Source organism: Syngnathus scovelli, chromosome 6 (assembly GCF_024217435.2).
Source record: "Syngnathus scovelli strain Florida chromosome 6, RoL_Ssco_1.2, whole genome shotgun sequence".
In the NCBI taxonomy this organism is placed as follows: domain Eukaryota; kingdom Metazoa; phylum Chordata; class Actinopteri; order Syngnathiformes; family Syngnathidae; genus Syngnathus; species Syngnathus scovelli.
The window spans coordinates 20,301,367-20,325,814 of record NC_090852.1 but is presented as its reverse complement, the minus strand read 5'-3'; the positions used below and the strand labels follow the sequence as shown (position 1 = coordinate 20,325,814).

The 24,448-nt window shown below is 53.8% G+C and overlaps 4 protein-coding genes across 13 annotated transcripts in view; 1 reads left to right on the top strand and 3 right to left on the bottom strand.

The window, feature by feature from the left end:
• Positions 1-466: 466 nt before the first annotated feature.
• LOC137840355 (cAMP-dependent protein kinase type II-beta regulatory subunit) lies at positions 467-6,155 on the bottom strand. The gene is made up of 11 exons (XM_068650974.1): positions 5,606-6,155; positions 4,262-4,297; positions 3,904-3,956; positions 3,581-3,664; positions 3,370-3,476; positions 2,740-2,893; positions 2,477-2,578; positions 2,328-2,402; positions 1,828-1,896; positions 1,554-1,689; positions 467-1,333 (listed from the first exon to the last, which is right to left on the bottom strand). Exons 1-11 carry the CDS (start codon positions 5,910-5,912, stop codon positions 1,200-1,202), a joined length of 1,257 nt encoding a protein of 418 aa, XP_068507075.1. The 5' UTR covers positions 5,913-6,155; the 3' UTR covers positions 467-1,199.
• A 601-nt stretch (positions 6,156-6,756) lies between these two features.
• Positions 6,757-11,668, bottom strand: hsp90b1 (heat shock protein 90, beta (grp94), member 1). The gene is made up of 18 exons (XM_049723207.2): positions 11,499-11,668; positions 11,002-11,104; positions 10,528-10,669; positions 10,331-10,447; positions 9,917-10,248; positions 9,732-9,843; positions 9,450-9,581; positions 9,251-9,367; positions 8,992-9,129; positions 8,828-8,905; positions 8,688-8,753; positions 8,311-8,580; positions 7,959-8,204; positions 7,722-7,858; positions 7,576-7,654; positions 7,308-7,463; positions 7,102-7,233; positions 6,757-7,031 (listed from the first exon to the last, which is right to left on the bottom strand). The coding sequence occupies exons 1-18, from the start codon at positions 11,545-11,547 to the stop codon at positions 7,005-7,007; spliced, it is 2,433 nt and encodes an 810-aa protein (XP_049579164.2). The 5' UTR covers positions 11,548-11,668; the 3' UTR covers positions 6,757-7,004.
• A 2,575-nt stretch (positions 11,669-14,243) lies between these two features.
• On the top strand, positions 14,244-23,800 carry ccdc136a (coiled-coil domain containing 136a). 6 transcript variants are annotated; one of them, XM_049722421.2, is made up of 10 exons: positions 14,248-14,405; positions 14,641-14,819; positions 17,970-18,242; positions 19,084-19,158; positions 19,706-19,996; positions 20,082-20,199; positions 20,323-20,548; positions 20,703-20,825; positions 21,655-21,767; positions 22,479-23,800. In XM_049722421.2, exons 2-10 carry the CDS (start codon positions 14,768-14,770, stop codon positions 22,489-22,491), a joined length of 1,284 nt encoding a protein of 427 aa, XP_049578378.1. In that variant the 5' UTR covers positions 14,248-14,405; positions 14,641-14,767; the 3' UTR covers positions 22,492-23,800. The 6 variants fall into 6 exon arrangements, 5 of the variants coding, with proteins under 5 accessions (XP_049578376.1, XP_049578378.1, XP_049578373.1 ...); XM_049722416.2 differs by having other exon boundaries at positions 14,248-14,536; XR_007482052.2 differs by having other exon boundaries at positions 14,251-14,536; positions 21,704-21,767; positions 22,479-22,562.
• LOC125970300 (D(3) dopamine receptor) overlaps positions 17,584-24,448 on the bottom strand; it is a 52,745-nt gene continuing 45,880 nt past the window's right edge. Inside the window, exons 6-10 of one of the 5 annotated variants that reach the window (XM_068650977.1) lie at positions 24,043-24,189; positions 19,201-19,340; positions 19,022-19,151; positions 17,944-18,724; positions 17,584-17,829 (exon numbers count right to left, since the gene is read on the bottom strand). The gene's annotated coding sequence lies outside the window, so the exon portion shown is untranslated. The remainder of the gene's footprint in view (positions 17,830-17,943; positions 18,725-19,021; positions 19,152-19,200; positions 19,341-24,042; positions 24,190-24,448) is intronic. The other 4 variants (XM_068650976.1, XM_068650975.1, XM_068650979.1 and 1 more) reach the window with 4 other exon arrangements.

The window sequence follows — 24,448 nt, the reverse complement described above, 5'->3', positions numbered from 1 at the left end:
CACATACAGTATACTGCACTATACGGTCTCGGTTAGACGGTGTGGAAATCACGCGAGATTATTTTGATTTATTTGTTTCTTTTTACGGTTTTTGGAGGTGTTTCGTCAATTTTATGTACATTATTTTTTCACCCCCGTTTTTGCCTGTTTTCTTTACGTCGTAGTCAGAGATTTGGCGGATATTTTTCAGCGTTTGTGTCAGTTGTTGGGACTGATATTTGTAAATCTTCTGTTGTATTTATTAATTTTGAGAGTTTTGTCACGATTGGTAACTTCTGTGTCATTTTAGTCAGATTTCGTCAGTAGTTGTTCCTTGCTTTGCCCAATGTTTGTCAGGTTTTGTAAATGATTGTCTTTTCTCCATTTTTTTTTTGGAGCTGGATTCTTTTTTTTTTGTCATATTTCTCTGTAACCCTAACCCTTCATCTCCAAAGAATGAATGTGCTGGGAGAACACACTGAACAAGTTGATACAAAAAGTGTTTTTATTGACATGAAAAGTGTACAGCATACAGTAATGGCACAATTGATTTGGGTTGAAGAAAAGAAAAGTGGGCGCACGAGGCATGAAAAGAAAGGTTGTTTTAGAAATTGATTTGGGGCTGAGCACATGCACAAAGCGTCCCTTATTCCCACCACGTTCATTGGAAAACAAACGTTAAAGTGGTTTGAGCGGTCGGTCGAGGTAGACATTAAGCGTCATGGTAAAATATGCTTCGCTGACACAGCCAAAATATGAGTATGACTAAAATTTCAAACAATTTAATGTCACCACGTACTATGACACACTTAAGCAATGAAAGGTACGTCGTATGATTATTAAATTGTACAACACTGTGTTGGTAAGGCTTAGAAAACTATCTGCTCTTTTGTTTGCTTTTTTTCTTTGTGTGCAACAGAAGAGTAGTCGGCTGCCGGCCGGGCACAAACGCTCTGTAAAAATGGCGAGGCGCGTGGACGTTCCGTCCCGGGCAAAAGGCGTCTTTTGAGCCGATACGCCGACAAACACGGGACACCAACACGGGACAAATGTACACGCAAAGGGCGATCCGTCGGACGGAAAAGGAGCTCGGAGCGACTCCGCTTTGGCCTACGTCGCTTTACCGCAAAATAGGTCTCGTTGCGACGGTCTCTCCAGGAACGCTGCCGCCGCCGTCTTTTTTTCCCCCCTTTACCGAGAAGCCGGCCGTTCCGTCGCTCTCAGGCGCAGCGCTGCTCCATCTCGTTGCGACTTCCAAACAGCATGAGGAGCTGCTCCTCGTAGTTGGCGATGTTCCTTTTCATGATGTCCATGCACGGGCCCAGGAGACGCTCAAAAGCTTTCACGTCCATCACTGGCAAGAAGACGAGTCGCGTCACGTGGCAGGCAGGCGGCAGGCAGGCAGGCAGGCGGCAGGCAGGCAGGCGGCAGGCAGGCGGGCGGGCGGGCGGGCGGGCGGGCGGGCGGGCGGGCGGGCGGGTGGGCGGGCGGGCAGGCAGGCAGGCAGGCAGGCAGGCAGGCAGGGAGGCAGGGAGGCAGGCAGCAGGCAGGCAGGCACACTCACGGCCACTCACCCAAGCATTTGACGCTGCCCACGGCATAGGCGGACGCAGCTCTGGGCTTGTTGGTGACCAGCGCCAACTCCCCGAAGTATTGGCCCCGGGAGCACGTGGCGATTTCCACTTCCTCGTCGTCCGGCTCCTTTTTCGTCTGCGGACAGGCAAGCGCACGCACCACGTGACTCAACGGGAGCGGAGGCAACACGCTTGCGGTGGAAGGAAAAGCTCTCGCTCGGTCGTCCGAGACGCAGCTTTTTGTCGTTCCTTGCATAAAGATTTGCTCACTCACCCTGCTCCTCTTCATGGTGATCCGAACTTGGCCGGACTCCACAATGTAGAAACAATCTGCCAATTCCCCCTGCCGACAAAACAAGGATGGCCCAGGTCATTTGTGGAGCAAGTCAACAAAAACACGTAGGTACCTCATGCTCAGCTAAATAAATCACAACTTCACATTTTTTGGTGTTATTTTTGAAAAGCCCCGAGATGGCACCAGAGCCCAGTCCAATGGGAAAGTAGTACATTGGAACTGTGCGCTTCAGTTGGGGAGGAGCCAAATTGAGCTCGGATTACTACGTGCATTGATGGTGCTGTTCTTTTTGAATCATATCATCTGCATTAAGATGACTTTGAAATGGCAAATTGTTTGGGCATCCTAATTTGGTCGAAACTGTGAATCAAGGGGATTCTTTTAAAAAAAAAAATGGAGGTGTGACTACTGCCTTTTATTCATTCTCATGATTTATTGAAGAAAAAAACGATGGCTGCATTACACTGAATATACGTCACCTGTGCGATAATCTGCTGCGCGTCACGGTACACTTTAGTCGAGATCACGTCCACCACCTTCATCCTCTCGGAGAGCTGAAAAAAGAAAACCTTGACGTGGTTTTCCAGTGTCAGGGGGGAAAAAAAAGAAAAAGGAAAAAAGTAGTGACCTCCAGTGACGTGAGCAGCGGAAGCGTTTCAATGAAGGCCTCGTACAACTTTCTCTTCTTGGCGTTGTTCTTCACGATGATCCTGCGGAACGTCAGACGATCCTGGGAAACACACAACAACATAACAACAGCGAGTGCTGCCGCCGCCGCCGCCATCAGAGTTTTTGCTTCTTCGTGTGCAACTCCTGACGGCGCATTACTGCCCCCTGTGGCAAATCCATTCAATTCAAATCATGCTTCAATATCGTCTGTTTGTCACTCACGAGGCACCAGAGGGCCCCGGGCGAGTTGGCGACGATGGTGGCCGCCCTCGGCGTGTTGTACATCAGCGCCAGTTCTCCAAAGCTGCCGCGGTTGTCGTAGCAACCCACCGGCTTGTCGCCGCCGTCCGCTTTGACGAAAATGCCGAAGGTCCCCCTGAGGAAGGCGGGCAAAAGATCAGAGACACGCGAGAGAAGAATGCGCGGTGTGTCTGTGGGCATGGTCGCGTAGCGTTTGCGCACTCACGGCTGCCATAGGCCTACGCTAATTTCAGTGAGCCCGCCCACGCGTGGCGTTTCACAGCACACGTTAGCCTCAAGCTAGCCGGGCTGAACATTGAGTGAGCCCGCCCACGCGTGGCGTGGCGTTTCACAGCACACGTTAGCCTCAAGCTAGCCGGGCTGAACATTCAGTGAGCCCGCCCACGCGTGGCGTGACGTGGCGTTTCACAGCACACGTTAGCCTCAAGCTAGCCGGGTTGAACATTCCAATGCCGCGCGCACGCCTTTTTGCTCTGACATCTACACTAATGTCGCTTAGCCCGGCAAGGCGTCGGCCATTATGCGAACAAACGCAGCGGCCGTTACTGTCGCCCAATGGCTCCATGCGCTCGGTCGCCCGTGTCACCTTACCTTTCAATCACGTAGAAGTTGTCCCCGTCGTCATCCTGCTCAATAATGCGTTGGCCTTGGGTGCAGAACTTCTCAAACATGGCATCCAACACTTGGGACATCTCTTCCTGCACGTGGCAAAAACAATCATGTCCGTCTTCTTGGCGGCTTGAATTGAAACTGCCCCTCGCGGGGTTCCGTTGCCCGTGCGTCTGACAAATAATGTACTCACGGGCTCCAAGTTCTTGAAGAGAAGAATGTCCCGACACGCTTCCTGTAGTCTCTGTCGCTGCTCGTCCGTTTTGGGGTGGGCCACCTGCGCGTGCGTTCAAAGCGGGCACTGATGAGTCCATTGCAATCAAAGCGACACTTGCCAGCTTACGGCAGCAAAGGGACGCAACATGGGGAGGAAAGAACGTTGCAAAATGAACTAGTGCACCCGCCGAAAAACACCCCAGATCCTAAACTGAAAAAAAAAAAAACAACCCCTGTTTGTCTGGATGAGACCACCTGCGCTGTTCCAAAAAAAGAGAACGTAATGACTCATCTGATTACCCGTGGCTCTTTATCCTCGTCGTCTTCATCGGGATTGAAGGCTTCGGCGCACACTGCACGACAAAAGGGCAAGACTCAACTTGGTTCTACGGACGCATTTGGAGCTTGACCGGGAAGCGAAGTTTGCCATCGAAAATTCACAAAGCGACCGGCTTAATGCTAACGCCGCTCAGGTACGCCGTGCCGCTTTAAGCCTCGAGGCAACAGACGAACGACACAAACGTACTTACTTGCAGTCGTGTATTCCCAATTCTGACCAAGATCATTGGCGCATGGAGGTGTGGAGACATCTCGTTGAACATAGGCTACGTACGTATTGGGAAATGTAGAGTGGTTGAAGAGGTAACACCTCACTCACCTGATGCTCTCCTGATGAATCGGTTTATTATGGGCGCTGCCGAAAGAGAACAAGACAAAAAACACACGTTGGAGTGAATCGAGAGCTTTTCTTTTCTTGTCGCCGAATGACGTCGGTGCGCGTGCGTGCGTGCGCGCGTGCGCGCGTGCTTTTTTGAGCTTGACCTCATTTGGAAAATTCAGCCGGGTACAGCGACCTCGATGAGGAGGATGCGCGCCTCCCTCCTTCAGTCCAATTTCAATGACGGAGAACACGACGCACAACGGCCCTCAACTGGCTCGCTGCAGAAACGACGACAAACGAGCCACGAGCGTGCCACCGCCATCACGTCAACGTAAAACGCCTTTCAATCACAACGTCTCACACACACACACGACGGGGACAGCTTTTTCTAGTGGATATGAATACGAAGGGCCGCCCGGGCCAAGGCCGCCGTCTTACGTCCGTCGGTACGCCTCCGCGCGCTCCCTCGCTCAAGCGAAGGCGCACCCCGAGCGGTCTCCTCAGCTGCGACGGTGACCTCCCCGGCCGGGGAGCTGCAACCTTTTCGATCTTGGCTTCCGTGCGCTCGCTTTCCCGCGAGCGTGTCCGACTAAGGAGTCACACAGCTTCGCAAAACGAGGAAACGGAAGTAGTTTTGCCACCCCACTGTCCCAAACCTAAGTTGCCTTCAAGAGCACCGCCGTTTGGCAATCTGCGTTTGTTTTCAAGCCAATTTCGGCGCTTTCAACTGGCTACAATTGCTTAAAAAGGTGGAGACTGACCAATAGCTTCGATTTGTGGGGGGAAAAGGCCATTTGACCATATTTGGACACGAGAGGGTTCGCCAGACAGCGACGATAGATAGCATGAAAACTCGTGTCTGTAAATGCTACATCATGTTGATTGATTTTTCTTTTGTTGCCCTTCTCGCGGAGGACATTAGGGCCACTGAGCGAGCTAACGTCGCTACGCTACATCCGCCACCTGATGGCGTTCAAAGCGAGCTGTAAAAACAATCCCGATCTTGAGGCTAATAGTATCTACAAGCTTTTGATATTTTCAAGACAGCACGTGAGCATGCATGCGTGTGTGTGCGCGGCCCCCATTGTGCAACATCACGCTCGCACGCACGCACGCACGCAGGCACGCACGCAGGCAGCCAACCATGCAGGCCCGCGTGAGGCCTACTCGCTGATTGCAAATGTGGCCACATTCTCAAGATGTGCACGAGAAAGACGGAGGGAGGGAGGGAGCATTTGATGGAGTCGAAGCGTGCAATGAGAAGCGATGCGATGCGTGCATTGCGGTAGCAGCCGATGGATGGATGGATGGAGCGAGCGAGCGAGGGAGCGAGCACCTTACCTTGAAACTCCTCGTCGTCCTCATCGTCGTCGTCGTCTTGGTCTTCTCCGTTCTCCGAGTCGATCTGCATAGCCTCGTCGAGGAAATTGACCGCCTTGCCACCGTGAGCTCGGTGCGGCTCCCCGCCATCCTCGTTGTCGTCTCGGCCGAGCGGCGCCCGGCGGCGACTGCGGCTGCTCTCGCGGTCCTTGAGGCGGGTGAAGTACTGCAGGGCGAAGTCGAGCAGGTCCCCCGGCTGGCTCCTCAGCACTTCAACGGTAAAGCTCTGCAACAGCTCCGTCAGCCCCGCGGGGATTTCTATACTCATTCCTGGGGCGTGACGAGCAGGACGTCGAGAAAGGCTCGAGGGCTCGACAACAATGGCGCGCGCACACACACACACACACAAATAACAATGAAGACGTCAAAATACTGTCAAAGATGCTCTTTGGGCTCGAGAAAACGCCTCTTTGGGCCGTGCAGCATCATCACCATCCTCGGCTTCTTCCTCCGGTGGTGGTGATGATGATGATGGCTGTACAGGAAACCCACGCATGTGACCCCGGTTTCCATGGCAACGCCCCATCCAATGATTGCGTACAATCAGCCACGGATCCACACTTGACTTCCTTAGAGCAGGAAAAAAAAAAAAAAAAACACCCACAACTGCAAAAATACAGGGATGCAAAAAGTCAAGATTTGTGAGGCTGTTGTGACAAAGCAGAACTGTTGCACTTTATTCATGAAGCGCAATTTACACAGCTACATTGGCACAACCACAAAGACAGTGCTGCAGAAAAAGCTCACTTCAGAATTACCAATCACTGTATTGATTCAAAACATGAGTGGCGTTAGCACTTGGTAACTGTGTACGTGACAATAGTTATTGATAGCTGTATGGGGGGGGGGGGGGGGGGAGCGGTGCATGCCAAAATAATTTCAAAACTTTTTTCCCTACCAATAATTTAGTGTAACCTACATCTTTTACAGATCAACTGAAAAACTAAGAAAAAAAAAAGAAGAGCGCCAGCGCCCCCCCCCCCCTCATAAGTGGCGACGCGGCTGTTTGGTTTACTGCATTGATGCCGCCAATAAGGGCTCGCCCAATTACACCACAAACAAACAACAAAACACCGTAGCTTGGGATCGTGATCAAATGACAAACACCATCCTTCCTTTTCCCAGGAAACATTTATTCAATCAAGAGACAGGATCCCTCCATCAACAGGTCAGTTAAATATTAACAAATTTACAGGTGTGAGGAATGTAAAAAAACAAAACAATAAAGGCAAAAAAATGCACAACACACCCAAGCGCTCCTTAAAACGATGGCTCGCTCGCTCGCTCGCCCGTGCCAAGACAATGGTGCGTCACGGGCGGCCAGCCGGGCGCCGCTCTCTCTTCCCGAGTTGCGCTCTTCTCACAGTTCGATTTTGGGCGTCTTGACCTGCAAAGAAGCCACGTCAAGGAGAGCGAGCGCCAACTCTCGCGAGACTCTGCGGTGGGCGCCTTCTTACCACTTGCTCGTCGTCTTTGGGATCGTCCGCCGCGACCTCATCTTGGTCCTCGTCCGCCCCGTCGTCCTCGGCCGGCTCCTCGGGCTCCTCCTCGGGCTCCTCCTCAGGCTCCTCCTCAGGCTCCTCCTCCACCTGAGGTCACAAAGTGAGGCTTTACGGCTGGAGCGGGTGGCCGCCGCGCGTTCCAAGCAAGCGTCGAGGCCGACCTGCTCGTCCAGCGGTACGTTCATGCTGAGTCTCAGCATGCGCTCGATCCTGTCGCCGTAGGCCTTGGTGTCGGCCAGCTGGTAGCCCGAGCGCAGGGCGGCCGTCTCAAAGAGGACGCTGGCCAGGTCCGACGCCGTCTGGTCCTCGCCGTCGTCCTAAATAGATCTTTGTCATTTTCTCACTTGTACAACGACATTTTAAAGTGCCAGCTGACTCGAGACGTCTGACCGCAACAAGCCGATGTCCATCGACTCGGGCCGCACTTACGTTGACCCGTTTGAGCATCTTCTTGATGAGGGGGTGCTTGGGGTTGATCTCTAAAGTCTTCTTCTGGCTGGCGTAGTAACTGCAACATTGGTCGGGACGGTTAGCGACCGCAGCGGCGCTTTGGGTTTGCCCTGAGCCAAACTCACTTTGTGGAAATATCTTTGCCCGTCTGGTAGGCCTGTGCCTTCATGATCCTTTCCATGTTCCCCGACCAGCCGTACTGGCTGGCCACCAGCGCGCACGGCGACTTGGTCAGCCTCTGAGACAGGACCGCCTTCTCGATCTGCACAAAAAGCACGCACATGTGAAGCCCAAGCAAAGCACAATGGCCAAATGCTCGCTCGCTCGCTCGCTCAGGATGTGGAAAGAAGAAAGGAGCGGACCTTGTCCTTGAGCGCCTTGTCCTTGAGCCAGGTGGTGAGCGGCTCGTACTCCTTCTCCTGCGCCTCGCGCTTCTCTTTGGCCTCGTCGCTCTCGTCGAACTTGACTCCCTCCTTGGCCACGTTCTGGAAGCGCTTGCCGTCGAACTCGGGCAGGGCCTGGATGCAGTACTCGTCCACGGGCTCCGTCAGGTAGATCACCTCATAGCCCTTCTTCAGCAGCCGCTCCACAAAGGGAGACGCCTCCGCCTGGAGGCAGACGTCGCTGCGGTTTGGGTATCCCAACACAGAGGGGGGCATCCCGTGCATGCGCGAGCGATGACGCAAAGCGCTGGGCCTGGCCCGGCCGACTTACCTCCTTCCTGCTGGTGCCCGCCATGAAGTAGATCTTGTCCTGCTTCTCCTTCATGCGCTCGACGTACTGCTCGAGGCCGGTGAGCTCCGTGTCGCTGTTGGAGGTGTTGAAGCGCAGCAGCTTAGCCAGCCGGGTCCGATTGGAGTGGTCCTCGATGACGCCCAGCTTGATGTTGGTGCCAAACTCCTTCCAGAACTTGTCATTGTACTGTTCCTCGGCTATCTTCTTGATCATGTCCAGAGTTTTGCGCACCAGCTTCTTCCGGATGACCTGACGGGCGGGGAGCACGCAAATCAGGATGGCGGCGGCCGAGCGCTGGCGGCGGCCGAGCGCTGGCCGAGCGCTGGCGGCGGCCGAGCGCTTGCTTCCGCACTCACCTTGAGGAGTTTGTGTTGCTGTAGCGTCTCTCGGGACACGTTCAGAGGGAGGTCGTCAGAGTCGACCTGATTTGGAGCGAGCAAAGGATTTGATTTGCTTGAACACACTGGCGCAGCATCAAGACAAAGCGGCGACTCACCACTCCCTTGACAAAGTTGAGGTATTTGGGCATCATGTCGTTGAAGTCGTCCGTGATGAAAACCCTCCGGACGAAAAGCTGCGGCCAGATGACAACGTTTTAGAAGCCGCCGTTTGGCATTCTTAGTTTAGTTTCAAGTCAGCCAGCCCCGCCCGCCCCCTCACCTTGATGTAGTCGTTCTTCTTGGAGCCGTACTCGTCAAAGAGGCCGCGGGGGGCGGCGGTGGGCACAAACAGGATGGACTTGAAGGTGACCTCGCCCTCGGCCGTGAAGTGGATGTGAGCCAGAGGGTTCTCGTTGTCCTGTTGGGAGAGCAACTTGGGAGGCACACTGGCACTCGGACGAGCCGCCCCATCTTTGGACCGGTTGGAGTTTTCCCCCCGGGCTCATGATAAACTAGAACCTGGGTGTGTTTTTGCTGACCTTGGAGAAGGTCTTGTAGAAAGCGTTGTACTCGTCGTCCTCGACGTCCTTAGCCAGTCTCTGCCAGATGGGCTTGATGTCGTTCATTATCTCCCAGTCCCACACCGTCTTCTCCACCTGATTTGGGTTAACAAAAAGCAAAAAATGACTCCAGCCAGCCCAATAATATTTGCCTTTGTGCCCACAAAGTGGCAGGAACCTTTTTGGTCTTGGGCTTGTCTTTGCCTTCTTCCTCTTCCTCCACTTCCACCTCAGCCTCATCTTCGGAAGCTTTCTCCTCCGGCTCGTCGTCGTCGTCGTCTCGGTCGACGGGCTCCTCCACCGTCTCCGTCTGATGCACGGCGGGTGAGACAAAAGGCGCTTATACCCACCCGCGTGGCTATTCCAAGACGGCCCGTTTGCATTTTCGGGTCAAATTCACGAGTTGCGCGGTTCATGTCGGGCGCCCACAAAACGCAATCTTATTTTAAAATGTCAGTACCTTGCTGGCCCAAACGTAAATGGGGAAGTTGATGAACTGCGAGTACTTCCTGACGAGGTTCTTGATGGTCTCCTGCTCCAGGTAGTCCGAGGCCTCCTCTTTCATCAACAATCTGCGCAAGCAAGAGATTTCAAATGACCTCCGTCCGGCGGGGCGGCCGCTCGCTCTCCTCGTCGGGAACCTACGTGATGGTGGTGCCGCGGCCCAGCGTGTTCCCACGGGGATCCTCGATGACCGAAAAGCTGTTGGAGTCCGACTCCCAGATGTGCTGCTCGCCGTCGTTGTGCTTGGAGGTCACGATGACCTTGTCGGCCACCAGGAAGGCCGAGTAGAAGCCCACGCCGAACTGGCCGATCAGCTCCGAGGTGGACTGCTCCGCCGACTGCATGTCCGTCATCTTGTTGAGGAACTCGCTGGTGCCCGATTTGGCGATGGTGCCCAGGTTCTTCACCAGCTCCTCTTTGGTCATGCCGATGCCCGAGTCAGTGATGTGAAGCATGTTCTTCTCCTTGTCCGACTGGGGGGGGGAGCAAAAGGAGTCGTGCTTTTCGTCGCGCAAATGGCTTAGAAAGCGTGGCGTGGCTGCGGGCGCTACGCACTTTGATTCGGATGACCAAATCTTCGTTGGAGCTCATTGCGACCTCGTCAGTGAGAGACAACAGGCGAATTTTATCCAGGGCGTCGGAAGCATTGGAGATCAGCTCTCGGAGAAAGATCTGGAATGAAAAATATCCGGCCGTGCTGAGCCGCAAAGGCCGCGTTGAGCCGCGAGCCCGACAGGAGCGACCCGCCTCACCTCTTTATTCTTGTACAGGGAGTTGATGATCAGCTTCATCATGCGGTTGACCTCAGCCTGGAAGGCGTGCTTCTCAGACTTTTCCCGTAGTTCCTTAATCTGGGCCGCGTTCAATCCGTCCAGCTGGATGGCTTCCTCCTCCCTGCGGGAGAGGAGAGAGACAAATAAATAGATTCATCAACAAAAGTCAGTCAGTGTCCCTCCCGCGTAATCATTTAAAAGTGGAGGATTCCGGAGGCAGGGGAAGCTCCAGATTAAAGACTATTTAAGGTGAGAGTATTTATTATTTCGCGGCACATTTTTCATTTGAAGAGTGAATACAAGTGCTATTTGTGTACCGTCTTCTGCCATCTAGTGGATGAGCCTGCAAATACAGATCGCTGGCTGCATTTGGAGAAGCAAGCAAATTTCAAAGCAGTACACGTGCACTGCACTCCATTTGTACCCTTGTGCGGTTTCAAACGCGGAACCAACCTCTGAACCACCTCGTCGTCGGTCTTGGAGCCATCCCTGCTTTTGCCCAGGTCCTCATCCACGGTACCGTCCACGTCCAGTTCATCTTCGGCCCTCACGGCAGCTAAAATGAAAGACGGAGAGATCTCAAAGGATATAAACAGATTAGTTCTGGACTAATAGGGGCCAGAAATCATACGGCTTTTAGGAAACGCCATTTAATGCCTTGGTGGCCAAGACTTTTTTTAAAATTACCTTGGGTGCAGATAATGGCAGTGTATCACGTTGGCAACTTGTGAAAAGCCGAGCGAATACATTCGAATGTCACCTTGATGTTGCATAATGGTCAAAAGTTTCAAATAGAGCGAGAATTAAACCAGTTAGGAACGAAATTCAAGTAACGAGAAGCTATCGAGACGCCAGTGCCAGGCAAAGCTAGCTTGGCAGCTAAACCATACATAGCAATAGCCGGTAGGTAACCAGTCCCCTTGTCAAACAAAACACTGGCGCCTACTCACCGAAGGCGAAGAGCCCGAGTAGAAGTCCGACAACCCACGCCCGCTTCATTTTGGGTTTGGAGCTTGATTGTGACAGTTGCACCTCAAACAAAAGGTGGTGAGCGCACGCCGGACCGCCGTTCCACGAGAGACTGACAATGGACCACCCTCGCGAACACAGCACACTTAAATCTCTCGCGTTCGACCAATGGCGGCGCACCACGCACCACCGTGGACCAATCACAACGGAGACGACGCAGCAACGCTGACCAATCGCCATCCTCAACACGAGTCAATACCCTCAAATCGTGGCTGGCCATCATTGGCCGAAAATCACCCCTAATTTACGTGTTAATTACGTGTTAACTTTGATTTGTTTATTTTTTTGGAGGGATGTTTTCGGTACGCAACATGTTTCATTGTACAAAATGTACCAGTTAACGCACCGACTCCGCATAAGTGACAGAAGATGGAGGGATGGATGTGGATGGACAGATGGACGGACGGATGGACGGACGGACGGACGGATGGATGGCTGGATGGATAGATGGACGGACGGATGGATGGATAGATGGATGATCCTCACATACTCAAAGCAATTTAATACAATAAACTGGCAAATTCTACCATTACTACCGGGACCCCAATAAAAATTGCAGGAGATGGATGGATGGATGGATGGATGGATGGATGGATGGATGGATGGATGGATGGATGGATGGATGGATGGATGGATGGATGGATGGCTGGATGGATGGATGGATGGATGGATGGATGGATGGATGGATGGATGATCCTAATATACTCAAAGCAGTGTAATACAATAAACCGGCTAATTCTACCATTACTACCGGGAACACATCTTTCATTTTTACTAATAAATGGCATTGAGTTCACACAAGAGGCGAAAGAATGGTACATGTATTTCATCTATCGGCCTGTGGTTTGAGCTCCCGTGCGCTGACTGGATGTGAACACGTCCATTTAATTGAACGTAAGTAAGTGTACGTTGAAGGAATGGGGTCGAAATACAAAAAGTCTTGCCTAGCTACAAAAACAGATAAGCTTAAACCTCATTGAATAAAGTACATAAGCAGACAAGTATATTCACATATTAAATAAATAAAAGAAACATTTTAAGCCTATAATTATACCTACACACCAAATCAATAAAGGAGACATAACTAGACATTTTTGATAAGTGGTAATGACAAAGGTTTTTATAACTTTATGATCTGATATACTATATATTTCTGAGCACTTTGAAAATAACAAATGTTTTTTGATATATTGCCTGAATAGCTTAATGACCCTTAAGGAACTGTTTAATGCATGCCTGATGATTTTCTAAATCACGGACACTGCCAAAGTCGTCTAAAAATGTTCGGTACTTGATTGTATCATTTGTGTTGACTAATGCTAGACGCCAGTTTTCGATGACTACTGAACGTTCTGGACAGAGGGAAATATTTTGCCTAACAAAGAAAAGCATGATTAAACTAAGAATATGATGACGTAAGCAAGTACACGGAGATCAAAGTAACAAACAAACAAAAACATGGTAAAGTGGCGAGTACAAACTTTGCATAGGGAACATGAATAAATACGTAGATGATGTCACAGCCAAAAGCTCACATAATTCCGTACAAAATGACCAAATTGAAAGAATGATGAATGGATGAGGTGCGACAGTGTATGTGCAAGAATGGAGGAGAATGTTTACAGGAAGGTCACTTGGAGATAAAACCAGCAGGTGCCAGAGGGAGACAGCCAAGCCAAAGATGATGGTCAAGGCTGAAAGACGGAAAGGAAAACAACAGCCCCCACACATCCAATCGCCCGTAATCAGCACCCAACCCCACGGAACCAGCTCTCACCCAACCAGCAGCACCCAAGCCCACGGAACCAGCTCTCACCCAACCAGCAGCACCCAAGCCCACGGAACCAGCTCTCACCCAACCAGCAGCAGCCACTCCCGCGGAATCAGACCCTCCTGCGAACTTGCCCCGCCCCAAAGACTCATCACCCATCAAACTCGGCCCACACTGGCATGTGCAACTGAATATAAGCTGACCAAAAAACCTTGAATGTTGCCTTTTCTGAATGGAGACTTTCCGCTCTTGAAGGGCCCGGCGCTGTATTGTACTTTCCTGAAAACAGAGCTTTCTTGACAAGAATTGTCATTGAACTCAACCAACCTGTGTAAGTCTAATTTCCGCTTCAGTGTCTTAGCATTTTCCTAAATCTGAAGAAAGCAAGCGAGCACGCAGTGAGTAAATTGGATAACAGGAGATTGGCAATGGCTTTTGCCGTGAGGCGCAGATAGCGCGCTCCCTAAATTGTGGACAAATCCAACAACGTGCAAGCGGGAGTCCAGCGGAGTCCCTCAGGGCACCGTGAGATACGTCTTCACGTCCTTCTTGTGTCATTGAAATTCAAGTTACCTGCGATACACAAATGTGAAACTTTTTGCGTTCAAACGCCAAACCTATTCTCCAAGGTGGAGCGTGGGTGGTATTGTTTCTCCTGCATGGAGTGGCAGCAATTAGCTTCTGAGAAATCAAGTGCAGCGCATCGCCTACCTGCGTGGCTGCCTGCGTGGCTGCCTGCGTGGCTGCCTGCGTGGCTGCCTGCGTGGCTGCCTGCGTGGCTGTCTGTCTGTCTGCCTGCCTGCCTGCCTGCCTGGCTGGCTGGCTGGCTGCCTGCCTGCCTGCCTGCCTGCCTGCCTGCCTGCCTGCCTGCCTGCGTGCGTGCATGTCTGCCCTCCTACGTGCCTGTCGGCCCTGCTGCCTGCTTGCGTCACAACAGGTGCTCAAAATAGCAACATCGGCTGAAAACAACAGCGCACAAATAGTCTGCTGCGGCGGCGAAAAGGCAAGCGGCTGCGCAAGAGAGCAGGAAGAAGGAATTTTGCCGTCTGCCTCCCTCGTGAGCAGCATCTATCTAACTATCTATCTATCTTCCCGCCGCCCCTCGTTCGGCTCGGCTCGGCTCCTCCCCTCTTTCCTCTCGCCCGCCACCGCTCCCACGCTCCGCGGACCCTTCTCATTTGCCTGCACGTATGTGAGTGAGTGAGTGAGTGAGTGAGTGTGTGGCTGCATGTGTTTACGTGCGTGTGTGTGCGTGCGCACGTCTAACTCTCTCTCTCTTTGCTTGGCTGCAGCTGGCGTGGGCGTGCGCTGCTCGTGACCCTCCTCTCTTCTCCTCTCCGCGGCGGCCCTCGCTCGCTCGCTCACTCGCTCATTGCCTGGCTTGCTGGTCGGCTGGCTGCTGGCTCTGCGTGCCTCTGGATGGACGGTTTGCGTCTTCCGCCGCTCATCGAGGAGGCTTTGGACGCTGCAGGTCTGGGCGTATCCCTTTCGTCACGCTCTGTCTATGATGTCGTGCTGCTGCTGCTGCTGGCTATTTTTAGCGCGGAGTGAAGGATGCATGGATGGAGCAGGGATGGGGATTGAAGAAGAGGAAGCGAGGGGTCAGGAGGAGGGGACATAAGGCAGACAGGGACATGCGTGTGTGGTGTGGTGTGGTGTGGTGCGGTGCGGTGTGTTGTATATGTGGATGCATTGCATGGAGGTGATGCGTCACGGCAACGAAGCTGGCAGGTGAGCTCCGCTGTTGCAGGCAGGCAGGCAGGCAGCCAGGCAGGCAGGCAGGCAGGCAGGCAGGCGAGGCGATGGAGCTGGCAGGTGGGTGAGCGAGCGAGCGCGCGCGCGCCGCTTTTTGGATACTTGAGGTTCGTGTCTTGTTGGTGTCAGGGTAAAAGGAGGCATCCGCGTTCAACAGATCGTTCTACAAGTCAAAGACAAAAATAGGGGCAAAGGCGCAGCTCGTCACTTTTGATTTGCCATTTTGGCTGCGCAATTTCTCAGTTAACACTCTTCACATTGTCGCCCAAGGCTCCATTCTAAGCCTTTTTATATATATATAAATAGAACCACGGTGGCTCCTAGCCTGAAATTTGAGGGGCCCAACTCGGAGGTACGATAAAAACTCCTGCCACTTGTTGTCAATATAGAACTGATGCATCAACTAAAGTCAGTGCCCCCTGCTGGCCGCGGTTGGGAATGGCAAGTGCAGATTGGACATATTTGCAAGGCGCTTGTTGTATTTCACAGCTACAGGCGGACATATTGTGCCTCCTACGCGCAGGAACGGATCGCCGCGTTCCCACTCGACATTTCTCCTCGGCGCCTACACGCGTACCGAAACGCGCTTGATCCAAGCCGCCCGCCCACGTCGTTCTACTCCCAGCCCCGCGCTTCTCTTTAACGTGGCGCCATTGCCGAGCTTGAGTGTGGGGCCTGCTTGCCTGCCATCCTGCCGGCCATCCTGCCGGCCTGCCTGCCTGCCTGCCTGCCTGCCTGCCTGCCTGCCTGCCTGCCTGCTTGCCTGCCTGCTTGCCTGCCTGCTTGCCTGCCTGCTTGCCTGCCTGCTTGCCTGCCTGCTTGCCTGCCTGCTTGCCTGCCTGCTTGCCTGCCTGCTTGCCTGCCTGCTTGCCTGCCTGCTTGCCTGCCTGCTTGCCTGCCTGCTTGCCTGCCTGCTTGCCTGCCTGCTTGCCTGCCTGCTTGCCTGCCTGCTTGCCTGCCTGCTTGCCTGCCTGCTTGCCTGCCTGCTTGCCTGCCTGCTTGCCTGCCTGCTTGCCTGCCTGCTTGCCTGCCTTCCTCCCCAAAAATCCCCACAGGACGCAGCGGCTGAATTTCTCCGGGCTCTGCGGGACTAATAAACAGCAGCAGAGTTGGCGCAGCGGACAAACTTTGCGTCGGAAATGTGTCAAAACATTGCAGCTGCGAGGCTCTCATGGAGGGAAGGCGAATGAAAACAAAGCATCTGGGGCCCTCGGGGCACCCCTGCTCCTTTTTTTCTTCTTCTTCAATTCCGCCTTGACATATTTCCTGACCATCAAAGTCAGCGAAGCCACCAATCCCATGACTCGAATTTTACCAACAGGAGCGCAACGGATGAAGCGCCTGAGCGATGCGTTTGATGTGTGCCATTTTACTCCGTTAGTCTGTCCGTCCGTCTCTCCCTCTGCTGTTTTGCGCTGGCAACATTTGGCCTTTTTCTCCCCTCCTACTTCAATGAACTTGCTAGCGCCGCTTTAGCGCTAGTGCGCTCGCTTCGAATTATGCATGACCTCCTTCATGGAAATACAGCTGTGTGTGTGTGTGAGTGTGTGCGTGTGTATGTGCGTGCGTATGCTCATTAGAACGCTCGGCCGTGTATCAAACAAGGCTTTGCACATAATGGGATCTTCATCGGCAGCATTAATGGTGCCCCATGTGAGGCCCCCGCCTACCGAGGTGATTATAGAGTAGTAGTTGACAAAAAAAATAACATTTTGTTTGTCAAATAAAAAGGCAAGTTTGTTCCTTAATCACAGCAACGTCTTCCGGGGCTTCAGAGTTGACCCGTATTAACGACGATCTCCCCTGAGCTCCAAAGAAAGGAAAGATGGGAAGCCGACCTGACGCCTAATGAGTACATCTCACAAAAGGCGGAGAAAATGATGACGGCAAGATGAGAATCTCTTGAGCTCGCTTTTCATGAGGCGCGCCTTGAATTCATTCCCCGCACACCCGCCGCACTTGTGTCGGCAAAGCGAGGGAGATAAAGACGGCGATAGCAGCTCACTTCACGAGGAACAAGCAGGCCGAGCCAGAAAATGAAAAGAAATGCAAAGTTGAAGGTGAGATGTGTTTGTCACAGCTCCGCAGGCCCATTCCTATCCACTTGCGTTGCTGAGTGGTGGGTGAGTCTTGGTCATGACTTGAGCGACTGCCCCTCCGGGCTGCGGGCTCCGGGCTCCGTGCTCCGGGCTCCGTGCTCCGTGCTCCGGGCTCCGTGCTTCGGGCTCCGTGCTCCGGGCTCCGTGCTCCGGGCTCCGTGCTCCGGGCTCCGGGCTCCGTGCTCCGGGCTCCGGGCTCCGGGCTCCGGGCTCCGTGCTCCGGGCTCCGTGCTCCGGGCTCCGTGCTCCGGGCTCCCTCCATCCGCCTCATTGCGCGCTCAGCTCACTCACGCCACCCGCTGGACTGAAAAGTTGCTTGTTTGTCCTCAGGGACGTACTGACGGCGGCAAAGCATCCTTTTCGCATTTCAGGGTGCGAACGTTTTTGAGTGAATACTTTTATTTTCAACAAGCATCTGTAGCTCTGCTCTAGCACAATGTAAGAGTACTTGAGTCCCCTCAATAGAATTTGCGTGTGCGCAAGTGCCTCACTCCAAAGCCTTTTTTCACGTGGTCCTTGTCTCTGCTTGGGCTCCATTCTGCCAACCATCTCAGTTTCAGGCATGATGAAAAGGTGTCGCTACTTTGAATATTCAAATGGAAGCCGCTGTCGCCTCTGCCGCTGCCGCTGAAACAAAAAGAGGATTCAAAGGCACTTTCATCACAAGAGCCTGCTATTGATTTAAAAGACAATGGCGGGGCCGGCTTGAATCAAAGAGTTGAAGCGAGAAGGCTCCGTCACCTCCGTGCCTCTCATGTCTCCTTCAGGTGATCCGAGCGAGCTCAAAGCGGACGGCGGCGCCGAGGAGAGAGACGTGCCGGAGGACGGCGACGAGAAGCTGGAGATGGAGCCCGAGCGAGCCGCCAAAGACGGGGAGGACGGAGGTGGCGAGCTGAGCGAGAAGCAGGAGCAGGAGGAGCAGCAGCAGGAGGAACAGGAGCTGGAGGAGCTGAGGGCTCAAGTCCTGCAGCTGCTGCTGGAGCTGGAGGACGCCAGGGAGACGTCGACTAAGCACCACGACGGCTTCCTGGAGCTGCAAGGTGAGACGTGCCTTTGCGATGTGGCAGGGCACCAGCAGGGGGCGCTGTTTGGCTTGATATGTCTACTGTCAACCCTGTGGGGCATATGACATGAGGCACCCTTTCCTCCAAACACACTTCCATACTCATGTGATTTCCCTTGTTGCTCGTTCCTGTATGATGGCTGTGCTATTAAAAGCCCCATGACGCTCCCCAAATACTATATGTTGTCTGTGATGTCATCTTTTAGCAAAGCCTTCTGGGTAATGACTTGCACTCATCTCACTGGCGTGCAGGCGTGTGTGTGTGTGCGTGTGTGTGTGTGTGTGTGCGTGCGTGTGTGCGTGCGTGTGTGTGTGTGTGCGTGCGTGTGTGCGTGCGTGTGTGTGTGCGTGTGTGGCGGCGGCAGCGCATTCCACGGACAACTGGGCACACTCAAGAGAAGCTTCCAGACTCCCCACCGGGACTGCTCAGCTGTTTCCTGACGACAACTGTCGGGGTTCCTCGGGGAACATTGTCAGGGAATGACACACGGTGCAGAGAGAGAGGGGGGGGGAGGAGGAGGGAGGGAGGCAGGCAGGGGCCGCAATTCAAAATAAAGCTTTCCCATGAGAATGGCTTTCCTTCTACAAACAGCAAATTGTGACAAGTAGAAGAAGCAGCAGCAGCTTGCCCATTGATTCAAAGTCCAATTGATCGTGCTGTCGTTGAAGCAATCAGCGTGAGGAGAAGCACGTGCTTTTGCAACATCAAATGAAATGGCTGACCGACCGCCCATTTACTGGCAATTGTATTCTTACCGTGGTGGAGCAATGCATTATCTCCCGCTGGCCCGACTGATATGTTCCTCGTGTTCCTTCAGGACTGCTGGAGGACGAACGTCTGGCCAGCGCCCATCAGGCCGAAGCCTTCGCTCGTCAGATCCACAACCTGCAAGGTACAACACAACGGGATTAACGTTTCCTCCAGCAGGCCCGACCACTTGCGCCGCCGGATGGAGAGTGTTGGCTTTTCCTTCTTCTTTGTTTTCTTTTGGACCATTGGACTGGACTGGACTGGACTGGACTGGACTGGACTGGACTGGACTGGACTGGACTGGCTGGCTGGCTGGCTGGCTGGCTGGGCAGAGACAGAAAAAAAAATGCATCAAGTGAGCCCATTAGGGCCAAGTGTCACATTTGCGACACTTGGACACTTTGTTTTCTATTGCCGTTTTCCTGAAGAGAATCCTGTTCATGCGAGAGAGAGAGAGAGAGAGCATTGCCGTCAGTTGCGTCAGCCCAGCGCATACTTCTTCCAGAGAAATGACAAATTCTTGTTTTAAGGCGGTGGCTGGACCGCAGCTACGTACTTGCGAGTCTCGACTCAACCCCTCGTCTTTCTCAATAGCTTTTGTCTTTTTGGCGGCAGTCGGAGCGCGACGAAAATTCAAGGAAAGCGTTTTGCGCCTTGAAAATGACAGCGGGGGCCCCTTTGTCCTCCAGCCCAGCTGCGCTCAGCCAAGGAGGAGATGGACGGCCTGGAGGAGGAGAAGGAGAGCGAGCTGGCTGAGGCTCTTGAAGAGCTGCGCGCCGCCCGCGAGGAGGCGCTCCTGCTGCAGCAGGCGGCCGAGGAGGCGGCGGCCGAGCGCGAGAACGACATCGCCTCGCTGCAGGAGGAGCTGTGCCGGCGGAGGGCCGAGCTCGGGCGCCTCGGCGACGACGCGCGCCACTACGAGCTGGAGATCACCACGCTGAGGGCCGAGATCAGCGTGAAGAGCCGCCAAGGGCCGCAGGGTGAGGCGCTTGGGGGCCGAGCCCCAACCAGGCCCGCCGGGAGTCACATAATTCGTGATACAATTAATTCCCCGAGCCGTTGCAGGCGACGTGGAGCTGTTGAAGGAGGAGTGCCGGAGCCTGAGGGAGGAGTGCCGGGCCCTGAAGGAGGACAACCGGAGGCTCTCGGAGAGGCTGCAGCTGCTCCGCCGACAGAAGACAAGGTGAGAGGCCACTCGTCAGCTGTTTGCTACCCGGGCCTCGGGCGGGGACGCTGCCGCTAAGTTCCCCAAACGGCAGGCGCAGTGTCCTAATGCTCGACCTCAGCCGGCTCCTCGCCATTTCAGCTCCGACGACGAAGGCGGCCGGGGCAAAGGGACGGAGACGGGCGCCGACGACACCCTGAGCGAGGTGAGCGCGGCTCCCTCGCACGACGCCTGGGTCCAGAAGAACATCTCCTTTGACGGCAAGCCCGGGACGCCCACCGGATGGCACGGCGGCGTCGGCGAGATCTGCTCGCTCAGGGAGCAGCTCAAACAGGCTGAGGAGAAGGCCTCGCGGGTTCACAAAGAGGTGAGTCGGCGCACGCTCGCTCGCTCGCTCGCTCGCTCGCTCTTCCAACAGGTGTCCAATGTCTGGCTCAAGGGTCGCAAGCCTCGGCCACCCGACATGGCTTGGTGAGCCATCTGGTTGCCATCTGGCCACCATCTGGTTGCTTCTGTTCCAGTGTCACGGGCTGAAGCTGGAGCTGCAAGAGCTGCAGGAGCTCTACGACAGCAGTCAGAAGGAGCGCAACCAGCTGGAGGAGGAGCTTGGGCGCTGCAAGGCAGAGCTGGACAAGTTGGCTCAGGTGAGGAAGGCCGCTGGCGCCAAGTCCGTCGCCATGAACCAGAAAAAACAACTAGGTCCGTCCAGTGGTACCTTGAGTTAGCTCATTTTCTTGCTTGAAAGAACATACGTTTGCAGCACGGACCCAAGCCCAAGCCCAAGCCCAAGTAGAGGGGCTCAAGAGTGGAGCCTTGGGGCACTTGGATGCTTGGTAAATTGAGGTACCAAGCAATCAAAGTCAACACAGTCAAGGGAGCACTGTGATGGAGGCTCGGGTCTACTGCAAATGGCATGGCACCTACTGCATCTCGTCTGTGGTGTGTGTCTCTCATGCCGTCCGCGGTATGTTCCCTTTCAAATGGGATGGCTTTCTGTGCGTCAGCGCGTCTGTCCTTGAATCTCTGCCAGGTACTAAAAGGCCAAAGCGCCAGCCAATCAAACGGCGAATGACTCCCAAGCAGTCAAGTGAAATCCAAGAAAACAGATTGCACGCACAAACGCGCTCGTCAAGTCTCTCCTCTTTTTCTTTGTTGTCTGTGTGTTGTGTCAAACTGTCTACCCGTCCGTGCCCTTCCCTTCCCTTCCCTTCCCTTCCCTTAGGGGAGGAGCGTCACGGTCCAAAATTGTCCGCCGAAGGTGCACAATTGTTTCCTTCTGCCGGAGTTTCAGTCAGACTGGCCCAAGCGGTCGCAAGCGAGCCCTAACCTTTGTGCACCTATTTCCATTTGGGAAGAATGAGCTGATGTCACGGCGGCGGCTCGAACGTCAGCCATCGTTGGCTGCATGTTTGTTGGTCCGTCGTGCGCCCGTCATCCCCATGCTCCTTGTCTTTGTGTTTGTTCCCTCCTCAGAGCTTCATCCATCCATCTGAGCACCCTGTTCTCTCCATCCCCTTCATAGGAATGATTGTAATAGTGGCCGTGGTCTGGTGCTGCTTGTCGGAGTTGGCGTCCCACAGAGCAAGGTATGAGAGGGTCTCGGAGCCCTAAACCCGAATCGCGCCTTTGACCACAGCAAAGGAAACAGGAGAGTTTTCTGCCCGATTGGCTCGCAGCCAGCGCTGGCTTTCTCGAGATACGAGCCGCTTGAGCTAGCTCGGTGCTAACGTAAAAGGCCCGCCGCGGGCAGGCTAACGCTTGTGGATGGCAGACAATAGTCTCCTGTGAAAAAGCAAGGCTATTCCTGCAGTCCTCTAGAGAGAGTAGCAGCGAAAGTCTTCTTTTTGCCACCGCCGCTTGCTTCACGTCTTTTCAGCGCTTACGTAAGAAACGGAAGCAAGCGCACCTCAAGGCACCGCTGAATTTCTGCAATTGGCCATGACAGCAAAAGTCCAAATAAGTACGTGCGCCTCAAGGAACGGGTGGGTGGGCAGTTTGCCAAAGCACAACACAAGCGCGCGCTCGCTCGCTCGCTCGCTCGCCTCAAATCGCAATCGTCGCTAAAAACCAATTGCCTTTCCTGCCTTTGGCTTGTCCCTTTTCTTGACAGAAGGAAAAGGAAAGCAACTCGTTGTGCTAACTTCATTCATGTTGCCGCCACTCAGTTACATATGGAAGCTTTTCCAACTTAGCCAGCCCCCCAAAAGGTTCAGCCAAGCGTTGCTCAAGCCAAATCGCTGGGTGACTTTTCTGTCGTGCGTCTTTGACGAGCTTCCCTCCTTGGTGTCTTGCGTCAGGGGAGTGAGCTAGCTTGGAAGTCCATCTTGACGGCCGCCGCCACGCTGCTGACGGCGACCGCCTTGTTGAGGGCGCTCGTCCGATCTTGACCTTATCCCACGGACAGCCGGGAGGGAGCGTGGCTGGCTGGCCCCGGTGGCTACGACGTGCACGGTCGCCGTGGAGGACGCTGTCACTCACTCCTCTTGTGTGAATATTCTCTCTCTTTTATTGCATCCTTAGTCAGTCATTTGTTGCTTTCATTCTTGCCTTTGTCCAATGCTTTGTTGTTCAGTGCACTGAAATGCGGGGGAGCTTGTGCACCAGGCTCGCTCGCTCGCGCTTGATTTTTAAGGAAGGCAAGGTGACATGCACATTCACCAAGTTTTGCGCGTAAATTCACCTTGTCGTTCTTGCCGTTTGTTTTCCCACGTGACGGAGAGGCACCTCGTCTCGCAAGCGCTCCAAGGGACACACACGTTCATCGAGACTTTACAATTGAAAAAGAGAACATTTCAGTGTATTTTTAGCTGTTGAAATGACTTTAGTGCTTTTTCCAAAGATGAAAAGCATGCAGCAGACACCAGCGCACAACTCCTTAAGACTCAGCCCATAAGACCGAGTGATGTCAGTCACTAAGGCCCGCCCCCTAAAGCACAAATACGAGCGACCGGCGGCAAAAGAACTGTCAGCGCGGCCGCTGGCTCACTCGGGGATCTCCCGGCAGGCAACGTTTGCGACGGAAGCCGTTAATGGCTCCCTCCTTCCCGCCGGGACTATTAAGACGGCTCTAATTTCACGCTCGACAAAGCGGCCGTCGTCGTTAACCATTGCCGTGATGGCGTTTGCTCGCTCGTCGAGCGGCCCCGCAACCGTACGAAGCCGCTTAAAGGAATTGGAACCGTTTGGCTCATCGGGCACAATTTGAGCAATTGCCACAAAAACATGCTCAAATGTTTGGCTCTCAGCGGTTCAGAGAAAGGCAATTCGTTGGCTTTGAACCCGACCTAGTTTGCGCTCAACGGCCAGCGCAAAGAAGACGAATGAAGCCGACGGTAAGCTTGATGTGGCCACGAGGGTGCGTGCGTGCGTGCGTGCGTTCAACTTTAGACGGCAGCTGCAAAGTGATGACTTGCAGCTTCCCGTTGGACAAACGGGGAAGGCCAGCTCTCGTTTTATTGAAACGGCCGTCGGAGTTGCGATCCATCCGACCTTCGGCGGCCGCTTTGCATGTGGCTCCGCTCGACTTTGTTCTTTTTCACATGGCTGTGGCTATTTGTCACCCGCAGCTCCATTTCTACTGTGTGTGACGTGAGAAAATAAATATAACTTGCCGCCCTCATGGTGTCTGCCTTTTCCTCGGGGTGGGGGCAGGGCGGGGGCAGGGCATGAGCCCCTCCCCACCCAAATGACGGGAAACGCTGCGTTCACTTTTGTGACTCAACGTTGACTGAGTTGGACAAGATGCTAATCGCGGCAGGCGCTATCATGGAAAGCCAAAGATTGCACTTTGAACTCACCTGCCTTTCAAAACAAGAAAGAGAAAACAAAGGCAAAAGATGAGCATCGATGACGCGGCCTTACTTGAAATGGCGACGGCCGTGGTTATTCGCTTCAAATTGGCTTCTAAATAGATTGTAATTGGATGATATCCTGGCTTTGCTGCCTGCCGCTGAGTCACCACGCCGCCAGGCCGCCGGGCCGCCAGGCCGCCAGGCCGCGCGTGTCATCCTGCCGCGCACACAAACGCACATCATCAAATGAGCACTTCATTAGCAGTATGAACGGACCCAAAAGAAGACGACAGGCCTCCAGAGTCCACTCACATCATCTATAAAAAGATTGCGTGTCAATCTTTGAGCATCAATGACTGCTGACTGATGAGCACGTCCGAAGATTTTCTATTCTGACTCGTACATTGTGATTAGTATTGGATTCCAATGTTTTGGAGCTAAACAAAGCAAAAGCGATAGGACTTTGGGATAGGACC